General features: G+C 45.2%; 2 protein-coding genes across 2 annotated transcripts; both read right to left on the bottom strand.

The window, feature by feature from the left end:
- Positions 1–1,889: 1,889 nt before the first annotated feature.
- Positions 1,890–3,553, bottom strand: LOC129736381 (gallinacin-12-like). The gene is made up of 2 exons (XM_055714557.1): positions 2,959–3,553; positions 1,890–2,347 (listed from the first exon to the last, which is right to left on the bottom strand). The coding sequence occupies exons 1-2, from the start codon at positions 3,089–3,091 to the stop codon at positions 2,199–2,201; spliced, it is 282 nt and encodes a 93-aa protein (XP_055570532.1). The 5' UTR covers positions 3,092–3,553; the 3' UTR covers positions 1,890–2,198.
- Positions 3,554–11,316: 7,763 nt separating this feature from the next.
- On the bottom strand, positions 11,317–14,072 carry LOC102059647 (gallinacin-11-like). The gene is made up of 3 exons (XM_005443533.3): positions 13,664–14,072; positions 12,563–12,691; positions 11,317–11,540 (listed from the first exon to the last, which is right to left on the bottom strand). The coding sequence occupies exons 1-3, from the start codon at positions 13,716–13,718 to the stop codon at positions 11,413–11,415; spliced, it is 312 nt and encodes a 103-aa protein (XP_005443590.1). The 5' UTR covers positions 13,719–14,072; the 3' UTR covers positions 11,317–11,412.
- Positions 14,073–16,664: the final 2,592 nt, after the last annotated feature.

Raw genomic sequence — 16,664 nt, 5'->3', positions numbered from 1 at the left:
CTGCCCCAGGTGAGTTAATGGGTCAAGAAACCACATCAAGGAGCAGCTGTGTAGCGTTGATGGACTGGAGGGTGCTGTTCTCCACCCTCCACCACGTCCTTAGTGCTTTCTCTCTCCTCGCCTCTGTGTTAGGCCAGGTAGCTGAAAGGAAAGTCAGTTCATCTTATTCATCAGACAGAAATGATGATGGGGTTTTGTTGCTCTTTTTTTTTGTTGTTGTTGGGGTTTATTTATTTATTTATTTATTTATTTCCAGCCAGATCAGCAAGCGGGAGAACAGACACTGGGGGGAGAGTGGGACCGTGCCTTGTAGCAGCAGCTTGCATTTACATTACTTCCAGAGAGGCAATGTTGCCTACAAACTGTCAGAGCATTCCCACCTTCCCTGATTGAAATCTGGCTGGCCAACAGGTCCAAAATGTAGAGGGGCAGAAGGTCCAGCCACAGGTGGGGAGAGTTACAAGGTGAGATACTTGAGCCCATAAATTTAACTTTCTGAGGAAACCAGGCTATACATTTGGTGGCTAAGCATCCCTCAAAAGGCAGGAATCATGAGCTTTGTGGATGAATGTGAGAAATAAACTGTTTTTTTTGGAGAGGTGCCTTGATGTGAAAGCCTGCCTGTGCTCTACTTGTACATCAGCATGTGTTGGAGAGATGGGCTGGATCTGGGGAGGAATTTGGCTCTGGGCTCAGCCCTCGTCTCTGTTTTCAGTATCGGTTCCCAAGCCAACAGCCAGCTCTGGGTAACCCAGTTCATCCAACTGCAGCAGACCTCCAGGGGAGCGCTGGCCTCTCCCTATGTGTGTTGGTGTCCTGGGTTGTGTTATGATGACCTGAGGAGAATAGCTGGGCTGCTCACAGGAGAATGGAGTCACTTGGATGAATTAATTGTTGGACCTCTGGCAACAGGTCCTGACCCGGGTAAGGTCAATGGGAATTTTCCCGTTTGATTCATCAGAGGAAGAATTTTGTCTCCCAGGGAGGACTTTTCCCTGGCTCTGACCAACGCCTCTGCTAATTGGCATAGCTCTCTCATTACATCATTGTTTTCTGGCTTTCACAGAAATGATTGACCCAGAGAGAAATATTTTACCTGGAAAGGGAGACCAAGAGCTAACTGACAAAGGCAGGGGAGTGTCAAAACTTCATGCTGAAAAAACACAGAAGGGCTGAGGCTGGATCTGGAGAGCTAATGGATTTAGGCTGATGCAACTCTTAGGCAGAAAGCTGCTAGGTGCAAACAGGCTAATTGCTTTGGGATTATTGCTGGGTGATTACAGAGGAGCACCAGAAATGCAGTCCATGGATGAGGAGAGCCTGTCAAAGGCAATGGCACACAACTTTCAGATCCCTTTCCCACCATGTTTAAAACAAGCCAGCTTGGGCTTTCCCTTGGTCTTGCTGTGTTGTGGAAGAGAGACGTACCTGAGACAGCCCTGCTCATTTTGTATTTTCTGGTCTAGGTGTTGGCTGGTGGACAGCACATTCCTGCTGTGAATCCCATGGGCAAAGGGGTCTATATGCACGAGGGGGATCCCTGCTCCTTTTCTGTGTCTTATTTCTCTGGCCAGCCCCTTCCATTGCCTGTAAGAATCTGGCCCAGCCTGGAAAGGAAGAGTAGATATGGGAGGGGGCTTGCCTGAGAAACACAGACCACAGTTGACTTTATGTCAAACCAGGTAGCTTTTGCATCGAAAGTGATGGGGAAACAGTCTGTCCCCATTGCAACTGTGTTCACTGGGAAGTGAAACATAGGAGACAGCATCACCCTGCTCTGCTGGGAAGGTGTGGGCTGCGGTGTTCACTCCTGGTTGGTGGGAGAGAGTGCATCCCACCGCCAGCAGCTTTGCTGAGTGTCAGCAGGAGTCACAGACGGCCACTTGCTGTTGTGTTAAACTTTTAGGTTTATTGCTTTCAGGTAAGGAGAAAGGCAATTTCTCATCTGTGCGTGACAGGTAACAACCAGATGCCAAATAGTTTGGGTGGCCCAATTTCTTGTCACAGTGTTTCCGACAAAGTCACAGCAATAGCAAAAAGCAATGTGTTTGGAAGTTAACAAGTGAATCCACAGCCATGTTCTTCCAGGAGAGCAACAGTCACAGAAAGGCACAACATTTCCTTTGCAACAGCAGGTCATTCCTTGTCAGTGGAGCCTGCAGCTCTCCACATATTGCGGTTTGCTCCTTTGGAAATCTTCAGCTTTTTGCAGTAGTGGGTGACAAACTTTTGCAACAGAGAATGATGGGTTCAAAGCAGTAACTGGCCAGATATTCACCAGAAACACAGTTTCCGACTCGGCACAAGCCCCCTTCATGGTTACAGTTGTCTGGTCCATGCGCATCTCCTGTACAAAGAAGGAGCAAATTAGTTAGTAAAATGCAGGAGGCTTCCTCGGGCACCACGTCCCTGGCCAGCCAAGCCAACGGTGCAAGTGTGCGTGGAGCCCGGGCATGCGCGGCTGCATGGAGCACACCCAGGATCCCCGTGCCAAAGGACAGCTTTGGACACCTGTATTAAAAATCCCAAGATGCAGAGCCAACCTCACTCAAGGAACATTTTATCATGCAGTTGTTTTTTCAGGATGTTGGCAAAGGCTGCGCATAGGAGGTTGGAGCAGTTGTTCTTGCCTCACCAAGGAGGCAACTACAGCCTGGGAAAAGGCAGAAACATTTTCCCAGAGCACAGGATGTCTCGTCTAGCGCTTCTCCAACCAGTTTGCTCCTACAAAGGCAGCCAAGTCCCCCATTTTCACAGCTGCTTCCCTGCTTATTTTTGCATTACCCTGAGGAATTAAAACATGCATTTTGCCAAAGTACCTCACCCTCTATCTCATCCAGAAACCTCAGGACACCTTTCCTCAGTACCTACAATGTTTTGATTTGATTACACAGTGAGGAAATATTTTTCCTGTTCCCAGATACCTCTGTTTACCACCCTCGGCCTTCCTGGTCTTACCGTGACCGGTCAAGGAGATGAAGATTAAAATGAAACAAAGGATTTCCATTGCTTTGGTTCTGCTGGAAAATTGCAAGGCTGAGTGTGAGATTTTGCAGAAGCTTCTGTGTGCTGCTGGCATGCTGGATGGCATCCGGGAAGAGGGAGGGAGTAGGCAGGAGTTAATTATATTCCAGTCTCGGGAGTAACACTTGCTGCTGAGAAACCTTCCGTGTCGTTCTGACCCAGTGCTGCGGCTCCAAACAATGTTGACTTGCTTCACGTTTGCTGGTTATCGACTTCCCCTGTTCCTCTCCCCGGCAGCTAGCATTTTGGACTGGTAGATTGCCAGCTGCAGGCAGCTTGGTGGAAAAAAGAGGCTCAGGGGGATCCTCTGCCCTTCACCTGCAGGAGCAAAGTCCCCAGGGAGCCGATGGGTGGGAGGGTGGCGTCCAGCAAAGAGAGACTCCTGAGGAGCTGCAAGGAAGAGAACGGTGCAGGCTAGGAGTGATTAATTTTTTTAAATCTGAGCTCATGTGAATATTTTCTCTAGCTGAAACCTGGGTGTGATTTTTTTCCTGCCAAAAAAGCCATTCCAGCTTTGGCTTCTGTGGAATTTAGGAGGCTTCATTCCTAAGGGTGATTGAGCACACAGCACTGGTGGAGGAGGGAGCTGGCTAGCTCAGCAATGCACCACTTGGTGGTAATTATGTGACAGATACACAGCTCTTGCTGTAAAATCAGCCTGTGATAGTCCAGCTATCTTTGCCCAGCTGCTGTCCCTGCCTGGTCCTGCTGTCCCTTCAGCTGTGTTAATATAACTGTTTGTGTGAATGCATGCTAACCTGAGTAGTTGAAAGATCAAGGTTCTTTCAAATTAAAAAATTCCCTTCTCTCTAAAAAACCTGCAGTTCAGATGTACTTGACTGATAGAGTCGAAGTTTGCTGTCCTGGATCAGTAGGCGTGAGGAGCTTGATTTATGTCACTTGCGATGCCTAGATAGTGTGGATTTCTGCATGAGTGTTAGTTGCAGACAAGACGTTCTGGAAAACCAGATACCTGGAGTCATCTCCAGTGGCACCAATATCCAGCTGTGGGCAACTGAGCAGGGCCCTGAGGCCAAGAAGGACAAAAGACAGATTTCATCTTTCTCTAGGCTCAATTGCGTTAAAGCATCTTGCTCAAAGGTTGACCAGTCAGCCTGATCTAGGGCAGCCAAGTGCTGGCAAACCCTCCGTTTTCATTGTCCACTTAATATTCTGATTACCTCTTCACTCCATGGTCACCTGCTGGACCAGAAATAGGTCCAACCACCCTCTTGGAGTGAGAACTAGCCCCTTGGGAGTGGGACTGTTCCCTTGGGTTTAAAGCAAGGAACTGGTTGGGACCTTTGCACAACTGTTTGAGCACTGTGGTGTTTGGATTTGCCCCTCTGGGCTGTGTGGTGGGCAAACCTGCAAGGCAGGTCTGGCAAAAGAGCTGGAAGCTGTGGACCATTTCATGCCAGATAGATTCTGATCTTGAAGGAACAGCCAAGTCAGCAGACTGCCTGCTGCACTGTGATAACAGTTGCCAGTTGGCCTGCTCAGGTTTTGCAAAGGACAGAGTTTTTCTACCTCCTCTCCCCAGGCCATTTTTTTGATGTGTTGCTTTTTCAGTGCGTTTCCACTCCAACAGAGGGGTGTAGGCTTGATTTTATCCCCTGAGGCCCCCTCCCAAGCAACATTGCTCCCCTCTCCTCATCCTCTTCATGCCTTATAACTGATGACAAAGCGTGGCTGGTCCCATGCCTCACTGTGTGCTGTATCTTTGTCTCCCTTGTGTGAGGGTGAGATGTACCTTCTCTTGAAGGGGCTGTAGGACTGCTTGCTGCTCCTTACTGTCTCTGAGACTGGAAGGTGCATGGTAGGGCAGGACCCTTTGCTTGCTGCCCTGTGTGCTGGTCCACTCAGTAAGGATGCAGGGAAATGTAACAGCTCTGCATATAGAGCAGGAAAGAAAGATCTTTCCTGCCAGTGGCCCATGACAGTGTGGATCAGGTCAGCCTCGCAAAGAGTCTCTGGAGGGTCTTTTGTGGGTGCACATCTGGACATCTTTTGTGTCTGGATGTGGGACAAGAGCTTGCATGGAAGGGGCAAGACATGTTGCAGTCTTGTAAAACATGAACACCTCACCTCTTTGCTTTTTGCCTGTGTGAAATAATTCTTTGCTTTTTGAGACAGCTGTTCCCAAAAGGGACTTGTCCCACTGATAGCACACCATTCGTGCAGCTTGCTAGAATCAGTTAAAAATCAGGTCTGAGGGGACTTCTGCAGTCCATCCCAAGCCTAAAGCATGGCCATCTTAAAATCTCCCTCGGACATGTACGCTATCGATCTACCATATCGAGTGCACTGTATATACACTACACACCTGTGGATATCTAAGTACTATCACTGTTAATAGCATCTTCTCTGTGTTCCCTGGGCCAAGTGTTGTGGACAGGCCCACCCTCGCCATGTGTGATTCTGCGTGTGGCTTTCCATACTCAGGTACATAGTTGGTTCTCTCCAGAGTGGAAATGGGGTGGAAATGGTTAAGAATACAGTATAGACAATCCAGTGCCCAATATCTCCATGCCAAAGGGGTGGGTGAATGTCCAAATATACTGTTGTGTTAATTCCAGGGGCTACTAATGCTAAATTTTGTAGCTGGACTGGGGAGAAACATTTCTTAATGAAATCAGGGGTAACAAAGGCAAAATACTCAGTGCCGGGGTTTTGAGGGCAGTAAGCCTTTACTTACATGGATAAGCAAGAACCTTTACACCTCTTTGGCAGAGTTGGGGTATATACCTCAACGAGTCCCTCCTCCTTCCCCCAGATAGCCCTGGTCCATGGATAGCGGCTGTGTGTGTCTTAGGAAGGCTGGAGGAACATGGTGCTAGCTTTAAAATCACCTCATGACATAGCAGTCAGTTGGATGCACACCATCTGCAAATCTGAGTGCTGTCCTTTCCATTTGGCATTGACCCAGCATCTTCTGAGAAACGATGAACACTTGACTGGGCAGCTGCAGCTGCTGGGGTCTTGTCCTCCACCAGTCTCCGTGGCTGCTGAGCCATGCGTCTCTTTCACACCCCCAGATCCTTCCGTGTTTTGGGTTTGCAACATGCCTTTGCGAGTGGGTGAATGGCTTTCATGGCAAGGTTTTCATCCGTGGTTGTGGTGACTTTGGTGAGTCCCTCGATGAGTTTTCTTGGGAGCTGTGCAGACCATACTCTTTTCTGTGTGCTCTATGTGCACACAGGCCCCAATCTGGGGCGAATAGCAGGTTCTTTAGTCTTTTGGCTCATATCTGATAGCAGCTCAGTGAAACTTTCTAGCAAGCCATTAACTTGCTAGTTACAGTGCCTCTTCCCCACCCCACCCCCCCGTGCTAAAGTTGAGCATTGCCCTCCTTCATGATTCAAGGAAGCTGAGTTCTTGAATAAATGAGCAAAGCAACTACAAACTACAAACTGTTACCACCCAACCGAAATCAGCTAAAACTAATGGAAAGAAAGTGAGAAGAAAGAAAATGAAAGTAAGGCTTAATGGTGAGAGCCCATATGTAAGACATCGGAAGTCTTAGGTCCTACATCTGATCTAAACTTACTGGATGCCTCTGTACTGTCCTCTGGAATTAGCATCCTGGTTCATCAGTGTCCTGGTTCACCAGTGTCCTGGACCAGTGTGAGGACAGTGTCTTCACATTAGCTCTGAAAGTACCTTCATGCTCAGCTTTAAGCAATATCAATTCACCTCCAGGTCTCAGATGAAAAAATGTCCCTTAGAAATGAATGAGAAGCAAGGAAGACATGCCAAAGTAAGAAAACAATTTCACTTTCACTGTCATTATGTTGATTATGGACAAGGGAGCATTTATTGAGGAAGATCTGAGGCTCCCACAGCTGCCATATGTGCTGGAATGGGACCTTTCAGGACGCCACATTTTCTAAGTTCCTCATATATACCAGCAGCAGAGCATGGTGTAACATTGACCAGTCCTTACCTGTTGTTGCACAGGACCACAACCAGTGTTGACATCTCCCACCTCTCACCAGGCACCCAAGAGCAGACTGAGTCCTGCATGGGCACACCACTACTCAGACTCAGGGAGGTGGCAAACAGGCTACAGAGGCACCAGCCATGTGTCTGGGGACCAGGTAGGAGAGGCTGACTCTGGTGTGGTACTGGGGGTGTATTTACATGTGGGAAGACTCAGTGAGAACAGAAACTGAAGCCAATTTATTGACTTCACTTGATTTCAGTAGTTCATGGGGATTTCATTTAAAAAAAAATCCCATTAGAAAAAGGATGTATTAATCTCCTCTCCTACATTTTCACTTTATCAAAGCTTGAACTCCTTCAATACATCCTTACTAGTAAATAAAACAGGGCAGGATACAAGCACTGGGATTTGGTCAACCAAACTGTGAAATGCTTAGCATATTCCTGGAAAGGTTTTTGTCCAGGCTAAGTATTTCTCTCTCAAACAATTTCTAAGTGTGTCTGGGATCAGGGATTGCTTCCATCAAGCAGTCTGGATGCAGCCATCTGTTTCTAGAGGAGAGGATGGATGTGGCTGGATTATGATATTTGGCTTCAGGGCTAGACAAGAGCCCCTGAGATTGCTCAGTTTACTAGAACATTTTTAGCAATTCAAATAATGAATTGGCATGAAAATGTACTGAGTTTTCTAAGAGTGAGTTGCCAGTTTAGAAGATATAAGGGCTGGGGAAGACCTGGGTTCTGTCCCCAGCTTGCACAGATTGGCAGTATGTTCTTGGGCTTTGGAGTCATTAGGGAAAGGGGACACCTGTCCTCTGGCTGTTCCTGCATCTGGGTTTGATTTGCAAATCATTCCATTGCTACCTTCCCTCCCATCTTTTGTCCGATCTAAACATGATGATCAATCCCCATCCCTCTGAAACACCTTTCCCCACTCCCAAAAAAGGAAGAAGACGGCCAAAACCATGTCAAAGACCACACTGACAACGTACTGCCATAGACCATCCAGCTGCAGCACCATAGCCTGGGCTTGTGTATTTTACAAGCACAGCACAGCTCCAGAGACAGCCCAACATTTGATTTTGTCCACACTTCAGTAAAGCGCCTGGGTGGTGCAATTCACATCAGGACTTCAACCTTGACATATCTCAAAGGCTTGTCTGATGCTTTGCATGTCTAGATTTTGAGTTAGATTTGTGCTGGGTAAAGGCCACCATGGATGTAGATATGGGGGGTCCCAAGGGGGAGTCAGTGTTGCTGGTACTCCTAGGCACACTGAGAGTCTTTCTGTCTGAAAGACAGTGATATGTGCAGATGCTGAGCAGTGGGTGGCCAGACAGAAGCAACTAGGCTATTAAGATTTTAAAATAAATTCTTCCTGGAAAATAACTTGCAATGGCACTAGGGAGAGGTGGATGGGAGGGGATCAGAGAAGCAAAGCAGAAGGAGCTTTGTACCCTAAAATCCTTCTAGCAGGAATTTATTTTAATGAAAGCAGAACTACCATGTGTTTCAAGGCCAAACTGAAGTCTTGGGATGACTCTCCAATGGGTGACTCCTTTGCCAACTCTGAATATCTCTCTGTCTGCAGCATGGTAATGCCTGTTGATAACCAGTGGCGAGCTCATCTTCCCTGTAATAGCAACTGCTCCTGAGGCTGCTAAAGCAGCTGTCCTGGTTGGGGGCACGACCTGTAAACAGCTCAGCAGGGCACTCAGAGCCACCACTACTGATGATGAATTAAGTATCACCTAAATCCTCCTGCCCCGCAAAACCCGCATAGCTCATGGGGAGGAGCAGGCAGTGTTGGTGCTTGGCATGGTGTTTGATAAGGGACACCTGGGTATCTGAATGCCTGAGTCAGTGAAGAGGTGGTCCTTGGCTCATTAAACATTCTGCTTTCCACACACCGTCAAGGATAGATCAACAAAGCATTTTCGTCAACATACATTGAGCTTTGGAAGAGCCACTTTTGTTTCAGGTTTGTGCTCAAACCTGTCCAGCTTTTCCAGCTGTGGCAGCTGGCTTTCTCTGTGTATAGATCTTGGTCTGCTCATGTCATTCAACCCTCAGAGCCATAATGGAATGGGGAGTAACCTGAGAGCAGCCTCTCACCTGCAAATTCTTTCTGTGCTTCACTTCATTAGCTGTTTCCTTCAATAAAAAATGCTTAATTGTCCTCAGTCCTGTAAAGCAACCAAGTATAACAACAGCATGATGCTGGTAGGTAAGATAAGGCTAATCAAGAAGACTGTAACAGAGAGATAGCTCTGCAAGTAGATGTTTCCTTTTGATGACTCCCCCCAGTGCACGATGTTTAGTATTGGGGTGAAGCAGAGTGCCAGGGGCAGCGGCTTCCTACAAACATAGTCACTGTCACAGTTTTCTCAGGAAAACTCAGTTTCTTAAGAAATGAGAGAAAATTGGCTGCCTTTACTGGCTTCTGAAGCAGACAAGCCATTTACAGCATTGCTTCTCTTTCCATGTCTTTCTGTTCTTGCTCATCCTGCCAAGACTCCTCCAGGAAGAGCTGCTGACATTTAAAACTCCTAAAATAACACAGATTAACTGGTGTAGGCAGACCATAGGCCTGAGCTGGCATCTGCTACATAATGCTTATATATTTGTAGGTTTTTTTCCTTTCTTGAGGCTTTTTTCCCCTGCATGTAGTTGTATAAATTGCCTTCCCTCTTTAGCCAAAAATACAAAGGGCAGACAGCAGTCAAAGCCAAAATGCTTAAAAAAATTCTCAGATAATTTCTAAACCTTTATTCCCCTTTAGTACTCCATCTTAGGTAAAAAAAAAAAAAAAAAAAAAAAAGGCTTCAGAAAGGTGCTGCTGTTAACAGCTCCAAGCCACACATACCTGCCTGATTTGTGATACAAACTCAGGGAACACCTACCTAGAATCCTAAAATAGTCCCTGAACTATCAGCAATAGACATGGCAGAAAACACCCTCAGGGATTTTAAGAGAGTGCAAAGAATTTCTTGCAGCATGAATACTTCTAGGAGAAAATTAACTAAATTAGTTTGAACAACTGATTGGAAATCTCATCTGAAGAGGGTTCAGGTCCAGTTACTAAGAAGCCCTGTTAGGCTCTTGCTTGGTTACCTAGACTTTCCTATGGAGAGATGATGCTGTTACTGAAACAGTTTTCACATTGGCAGAGGTCAGTAGCATTTTATACATCTTAAGAATGGAGGAAAAAAGTGTTTCACAAAGGTCATCTCAGCTGTCTAAATATTGGCTGACAAAAAGTGGGGTCACTCTTTGGTCAGTGAGGGATGAGTGTGATGATGTTGCCAGTGGATCTGTTCCTCTTTGTAAACCAGAAGAGCAGCCTAGGATGACTAGGGTGATGTTTAAAATGCTGATCTAGAGAATGACTTTTCTGAAGTGTGTGGTGGGGACGTGAACAAGCCATTTGCATTAGTTCAGGCCAGAGGAAAGGATGTCTCAGCTGTTGAGATACAGAATAATGGACGTTTGCTGCCTCCCATCCAAGGTAGGTGCCACAGCTTGTGAGATGAATGCCACCCCTCCTTGTGTTCCTTTGCAAAGATGTCCGGCTACTCCGCCTTCAACTAGAGAAATTAGAAAGCCAGCAGTCATGATTGGGAGCTGCTGAGCACATGAAGATGATGCTCAGAAGCAAACACTTCTTTGTCTGCATTCTGAATGAAACTTCTACAGTTAATAAATTCAAACTTACCACAGAGGGAAGCACAAACCACATAAAATGAATTTAGATAGGTTTGCCCAGTCACACATGAAGACTTCCCATAGGTGGTACCTGGGCTCAAATGGGTGCAGTTTATTGGTGGAAAGAGGGAGGTGGGGAAGGGCAGTTGACTGACATCCTGCTTGGGAGAATGGGAGTTGAGTAGTGTACATATGGCCTGGCCATGCCAGTTGGACACTCCTTGTTTCTATCACTTTAATAGGAGAAGACATTGCCCTCTATAGGAAAGGGAAAGGGAAAGGGAAAGGGAAAGGAAAGGAAAGGAAAGGAAAGGAAAGGAAAGGAAAGGAAAGGAAAGGAAAGGAAAGGAAAGGAAAGGAAAGGAAAGGAAAGGAAAGGAAAGGAAAGGAAAGGAAAGGAAAGGAAAGGAAAGGAAAGGAAAGGAAAGGAAAGGAGACAGAAGAGGGGGAGAGAATTTTGGATTACAAGGGAATGTATTTTCCAAGGATGTTACAGCAAAATTTCTGTGGATTTCTGTGTGTGAGTGTAATAGAGAGACATTCTGCCTCTTTCCTTATGTATTTGACTGTTATACCTGTTCATTTAGTATTTATTACCTTTGTTATGTAAAGAAACATGTCAAGTCTGGTTAACTATACACTTTGCATGATAAGAACACCACACCTCTTCTCTACAACACTAGGAAGAGAGATTGTCCATGCATTTCTGTGGTTTTCTGCAGTTCCGTGAGGTCTTTATCACACTTCTGTGCAGCACTTCCAATCTCTGTGAGGGCAAAGTCCCACCTGTTCTTGCAGACATTTGATTTGTGGAGGTACACAATGACCCCCCTCATCTTGACAAGTGTGGAAGTTTGATGTCGTGTCTGCAATGAAAAAGGTTTAAGTCAAACCAGAAAACATTACACCGCCATCTGAAAGAACTCGTGCATGGGAAGTGTCATGAAGTTCTGGTTACTGTGTCTCCAAAAGCAAAGACAAAGGCTTATCAGAGGATATGGGGCTTGTCAGAGCACTTCTGTAAATAGGAATTTGTGACCCACCAACCTGAAAAAGAAATGGCTGGAGGAAAGCTATTGTAAAGGTATGAAGAAGATGGATGCAGAATGACTACACTACATTTGCAGTACATAAGTAGGTGGCACTAAATAAAATTATGAGGGAAGAGGTTATAAAATGAACAGAAGGATTTCCTAATTTAAAGGTGGAAAATCCAGTAAGGACTTTTAAACACAAAGATGCCTAAATCTAAAAATCTTGAGCTGCAAATTCATGAAATCCAGGAGAATATATAAAGAAGTGTAACTATATGGTTGTGGTGTTCGTTAATAGTCACTTTACATACACAGAGTAACTGTACAGAAACTTCCACTTCTGGCCACGGACAGATACAGGATGCTGAATCAGATGAACCTTAGCCTGATAAGTAAAGTTGGCTATAAAGCATGTGTTGATTAATTATATACATTGACTATTGAGGGGCTCCAAAGATAAGGAAATCTGACAAGGATTAGATACATTTATAGGGAAGAGGTCAGCCGGCACCTATTAAACATAGCCATGAGGATGCAGTCAGCAGCCCTCTAACATGATTATAGGAATATATATCAAGGAAGGAGGACTTGTGGGTGCCATAATTTTTATTGTATTTCCATGGTCATCTGTTCTGTTGGAGATGGGACACTGGGCTACATGGTATTTGGCCCAAAATGGCCATTCTGTTCCTGTACTCCATGCTGACATTAGTGGAGGAACAGACAGGTCCGTCTTTGTAGGTGGGGGGAGATGGCTTGGGCCATTTGGAGACAAGGACAGTAAGAGTGTGCTTTGCTAACTTCTGTCATCTCCTCTCCAGACATTGCCTGCCTGGCAGGGTTTCCACACATACCTATGCAGCAGGTTTTCTGACGCCGAGAGCAAGTTCCAAATGCAGCAAATGGCTCTGGGCAGGATTTTGAATGGAAGCAGAAACCGTGGTATCCAACACAACGTAAGGTGTCTTTGGGCAAGCTGAGACCTACGGGAAGAATGGGATTCCCAGACCATTTCTCATGGTCTTCCTCCTGCTGAAACCTCATGGACCCCGGTTTGGGGTCTGATACAAATACGCGCAAAGGCCAAGGCGGCTTTTCCGAAAGATTTGACAAGCCTCGTGGGACCTAACAGCCTCCAAGAAAGGCTTTTGTACAACTAGAGAAAAACGTAGCTGTTGATGGCAAATTTCTGAACATATCCTGGGCAGGCATGCTGTAGTGAATAGGGACATCCCAGCCTTTGGATGCTTCCAAGTTCTGGGCCTGCAATGCTGCAGGCTGCTCGTGCATGCATGCATTGGTGCAGCATGGTGCAAGGGGCAGCATGGTGCTCGTACGCCCTGGGATGTACCTATGACTTACAAAAATAAAAATCAAAAGCTGGGATATGTCCCAGTTAATAGGGACAAGTCGTTTGCCCAGTTCTTTCCTTCTCTGAAAGCCTTACTCCAGGATGGGGAGTTTCATTAAGCATGAAGAAAAGCTAGGCTAAAAGCAGAGTCAGTAAAGGAGTCAGTGCAGCAGAAGGGCTGAGGAAGGGGAAACAGCATATTCAGAGATCTTAAATAAACTTCACTGGTGAAGTTCAACTTGAGTAATACAAGAGAATGCCTCTGCCACTCTTTTACTGTACAGAAAGGAGACAAGTTATGACCCTGGGGTAAGAAGAGGCAGTGATTTCCATGGTACCAACTTCCAATAGTGCCACAAAATGGCATAAAGAGACTTCAAAAAGTCGTAAGGAGCCAACACCTGGTAGTGGCTTCTGTGGGGACGTTCTGGTTTGACATCGGGCCACCAATACGTTAATTTTTCACTTCTGCTTCTAGACTAAGAAATAGGGAATAGGTCTAATGAAAGGAGCTGAAGAACATGGAGGAGTACATTCTGCACCAATGCACAAGCTACTTGTATCTCCTACACAGGCAAACCCCAGCACGGGTCTTGCCTCTTACCTGGAACAGACTGGAGGAGGAAAAGGAGAAGAGCCATGAGGCAGGAGAACTTCATGGTGGAAGGTCTCAGCTGCAGCGCGGAGCCAGGGCCACAACACCAGGGCCTTTGAGCAGGGGAGGAGGGAGCACTCTTGCATTTATAGGGCTGTGGGAGCAGATCTGGCTGTCCAGGGGACCTTGGCAGTGGTGGGTACAGAAGGCAATGAGTTCAGCTTGACCGCTGCACATGGCTAAACCTGAACAATGGCAGAAGATCACAAAAGCAAGCAGAGAAGTAACTACACCTCCCTGCTTGGCCGCTGGGAAGGCTGCTTCTTAATACTGACTCACATGGAGAGCATCTTTGTTACTTGTTAACTTCAAAGATCAACATGCTTGGTAATGGACCACCCAGAGAAAATTAGGCATTGTTTTGGTGGGAGGGAAGGCACCTGGAATATCAGAAGACTGTTGATGATTCTGAGAATAGCAGAGGGTGCAAGGAGCTGCTGCAATGTTTGCAGTCTCCATTCATCGATGCAAAGAACCTACTTTTTGCATAATTTTTCTAACTGAATAATGAAATTTGAACCAACTAAACAACTAGTTTTCTTTCTGAAAACATTAGTCGGTTGACATTATGGACTCGATTCAGTTGCCCACACATACAGGCCTAACTCCTGCGGGGTGCCCAAAGAGTTAGGGGCCTTAACTCATGGGGCTACCTGGTCAGACACAGGATCTCTGAGACAATCTGCATACGAATACAGGGGCAAATGGATGGCCATGTGTGTGGTCTCATTTATTTACAATGGCACTGGACACTCATGTGTGGTCAACTGACCACTCAACGGCAGTGATCAGTGCTACACTCACACACTGAGATGTAGGCATCTAAAATGGATGTGGCTGTGTGGGAATGAGGTGTTTAATTAGTGGCTCTAGGTCTCAAATCACCTGTTTAGCTATAGTGGGACCTTAGGAGCCCACACAAGTGCACTGAACATAATTGTACTTAGCTGGCCAAGTCCAGAGCTAAGGGCATCTATTGTCATTAAAGATGCTTCAGGGATCCCATCTGGCCTCCAGCTGCTGCTCCATGAGGGTGCAGATCCCCCATAGCTCCTGCATGATATCTACCAGCCCCAGGCAGACAGTGACATTTCTAAAGTCATGGGGCCTCTCAGATGTCTCTAGTTTCTATGTGTGGGCAAGTGGGCAACTGGGTCAGTTCCTAAATGTTCTTCTCAGTGGTGAACTTCTGTTTGTGACCATTGTGTAGAAGGAAAAAAAAAAAAAGAAAAAAAAGAGATTATAGAATCATTTGTGATGCAATGAACAAAAGCTTTAATACAAAATAAAGCACCTCTAGTAGCAAGGGATCCTGGCACAAAATAGCACAGTGTCAGCTAGCCTTGTGTAAAGCAGGAGACCCAGGGTACTGTTCCTCTCCACTAGATGTATGGTTGTTTTTTTTTTTTTATACCACATACAACAGGGTAAAGAAGGTAAATTGAACACTTTTCTTCAGTACTTGATAGTCTGAAAAGGAGCAATAAAGGATTTAAGTTTTAAAATGTTTTAAAAGGTTTAACACAAAATTTTAAGTAGCCCAGGGAAAAACAACTGGAGCTAGCTATGAAGCTGTCAGACAAAAAAAGTAGTGATGTCCTCTTATCCAGCAGTGTTGTATGGAATAGCCCTGGAAAGCCTTTCTTCCATATGAATTGTTGCAGTGAATGCAAGCTGCATCTACGACTTGCCTTGGTGTAACAAAATCCAAATTTATTTTGAAGAGCAAGCCTTCCACTAATTTTCATGCTTGGATATCTAGTCTTGTGCATCTGAATATGTATGGACTGAGATATCCAGCTGGCATAGTTATTTTCCCTCTTGAGAGATTTACCTGAAAAACTCCATTGAAACTTCTGATAAAGTGAAGTATAGAAGATTTTTTTTCCAAACTCTTCATCTTACACATTAATCAAAATTGTTAAACCATCCACATAATTGTCTTCAGAGAAACTGGGAATATATCATTAATTATATGTATGTACTTTTGTCTCAGTCATTACAACAAATATGTTACAGCAGAAGCTTAGTAAAATATTAGTTAACATATAAAATATAGTCTTAATAAAATACAAAACTTCCTCCTTTGTGTGAGGTACAGAAATCTGGTGCATTGTCAGAATGACATGTCTAATTTGTTATATCTATAGTGCATAAAATAGGAATTTGTCCCCTTAAACCAATTTGTTGCATCTAGCAGTGTGAGAAGTTAACTCCATAAGAAAAACAGGAAAAACATACACTCAACATCAAAAACAGAAGAAAAATCCTTTTATCAAAGGATCACGAATAAGTGTAAGTTAAAGAGCAGAAATATTTTTGAAGCTAAGAACACGCCTCCTTTTTCTTTATGCTTTGGGAATATTCCTGGGTATTTCATACAGCATCTTTATTTGTTATAGAAGCAGCTTGCAATCAGATATTCATTTATGTGGCAGTAAACTCTGCAGCTCCCTCTTAAACCACATCAGAAGTTGTCCAAGACATCCCAGGTCCTGACGCCTGTACACAGAAAACATTTTGTACTCTGATGAAAAAGGATAGGCACAAAATACAAGATCAATGGGCTTCTGGTTGCATTGCCTGCGAGTAATCTACATGTTGTATGCATAGGTAAACTTCTGAGTGATGCATCAAGCTGGAAAACAGAAAGGGGTTTGATTTGGACTGAAGTGAGCTGAGACTTCGCCAGGTTACTGCTATGAAATTACCATTAGAAAATAAAATACATTATTTCACTTAATGTGAACATTTCCATTCGTAGTGAAATGAAACTTTTTGTGCTGTGCAGGTGTGAGACACAAAGGAAGTAAGAGTTGGGTCTTTACAACCCCGCCCATGAAGTGGTGCTGCTTTAGTTTTATTCAGACTTTTAATCAGCAGAAGGAACCAAACCCCAGCCTGTCTTTCATCTGTAGAAAATAGCTGAGGAACAGCCAGCATCTCCAAC

This window comes from Falco cherrug, chromosome 6 (assembly GCF_023634085.1).
Source record: "Falco cherrug isolate bFalChe1 chromosome 6, bFalChe1.pri, whole genome shotgun sequence".
In the NCBI taxonomy this organism is placed as follows: domain Eukaryota; kingdom Metazoa; phylum Chordata; class Aves; order Falconiformes; family Falconidae; genus Falco; species Falco cherrug.
Note: the sequence above shows the minus strand (reverse complement) of the source record. Positions and strands in the feature narration are given on the sequence as shown.

Excerpts from the sequence above, each read along its gene's own strand:
- LOC129736381 (XM_055714557.1), bottom strand. The coding sequence starts at position 3,091 with ATGCCATCCAGCATGCCAGCAGCACACAGAAGCTTCTGCAAAATCTCA. Across the intron at positions 2,348-2,958 it reads CATCTCCTTGACCGGTCACG|GAGATGCGCATGGACCAGAC; the intron begins GTAAGACCAGGA and ends TTCTTTGTACAG.
- LOC102059647 (XM_005443533.3), bottom strand. The coding sequence starts at position 13,718 with ATGAAGTTCTCCTGCCTCATGGCTCTTCTCCTTTTCCTCCTCCAGTCT. Across the intron at positions 12,692-13,663 it reads CCTCCTCCAGTCTGTTCCAG|GTCTCAGCTTGCCCAAAGAC; the intron begins GTAAGAGGCAAG and ends TTCTTCCCGTAG. Across the intron at positions 11,541-12,562 it reads TCAGAAAACCTGCTGCATAG|ACACGACATCAAACTTCCAC; the intron begins GTATGTGTGGAA and ends TTTTCATTGCAG.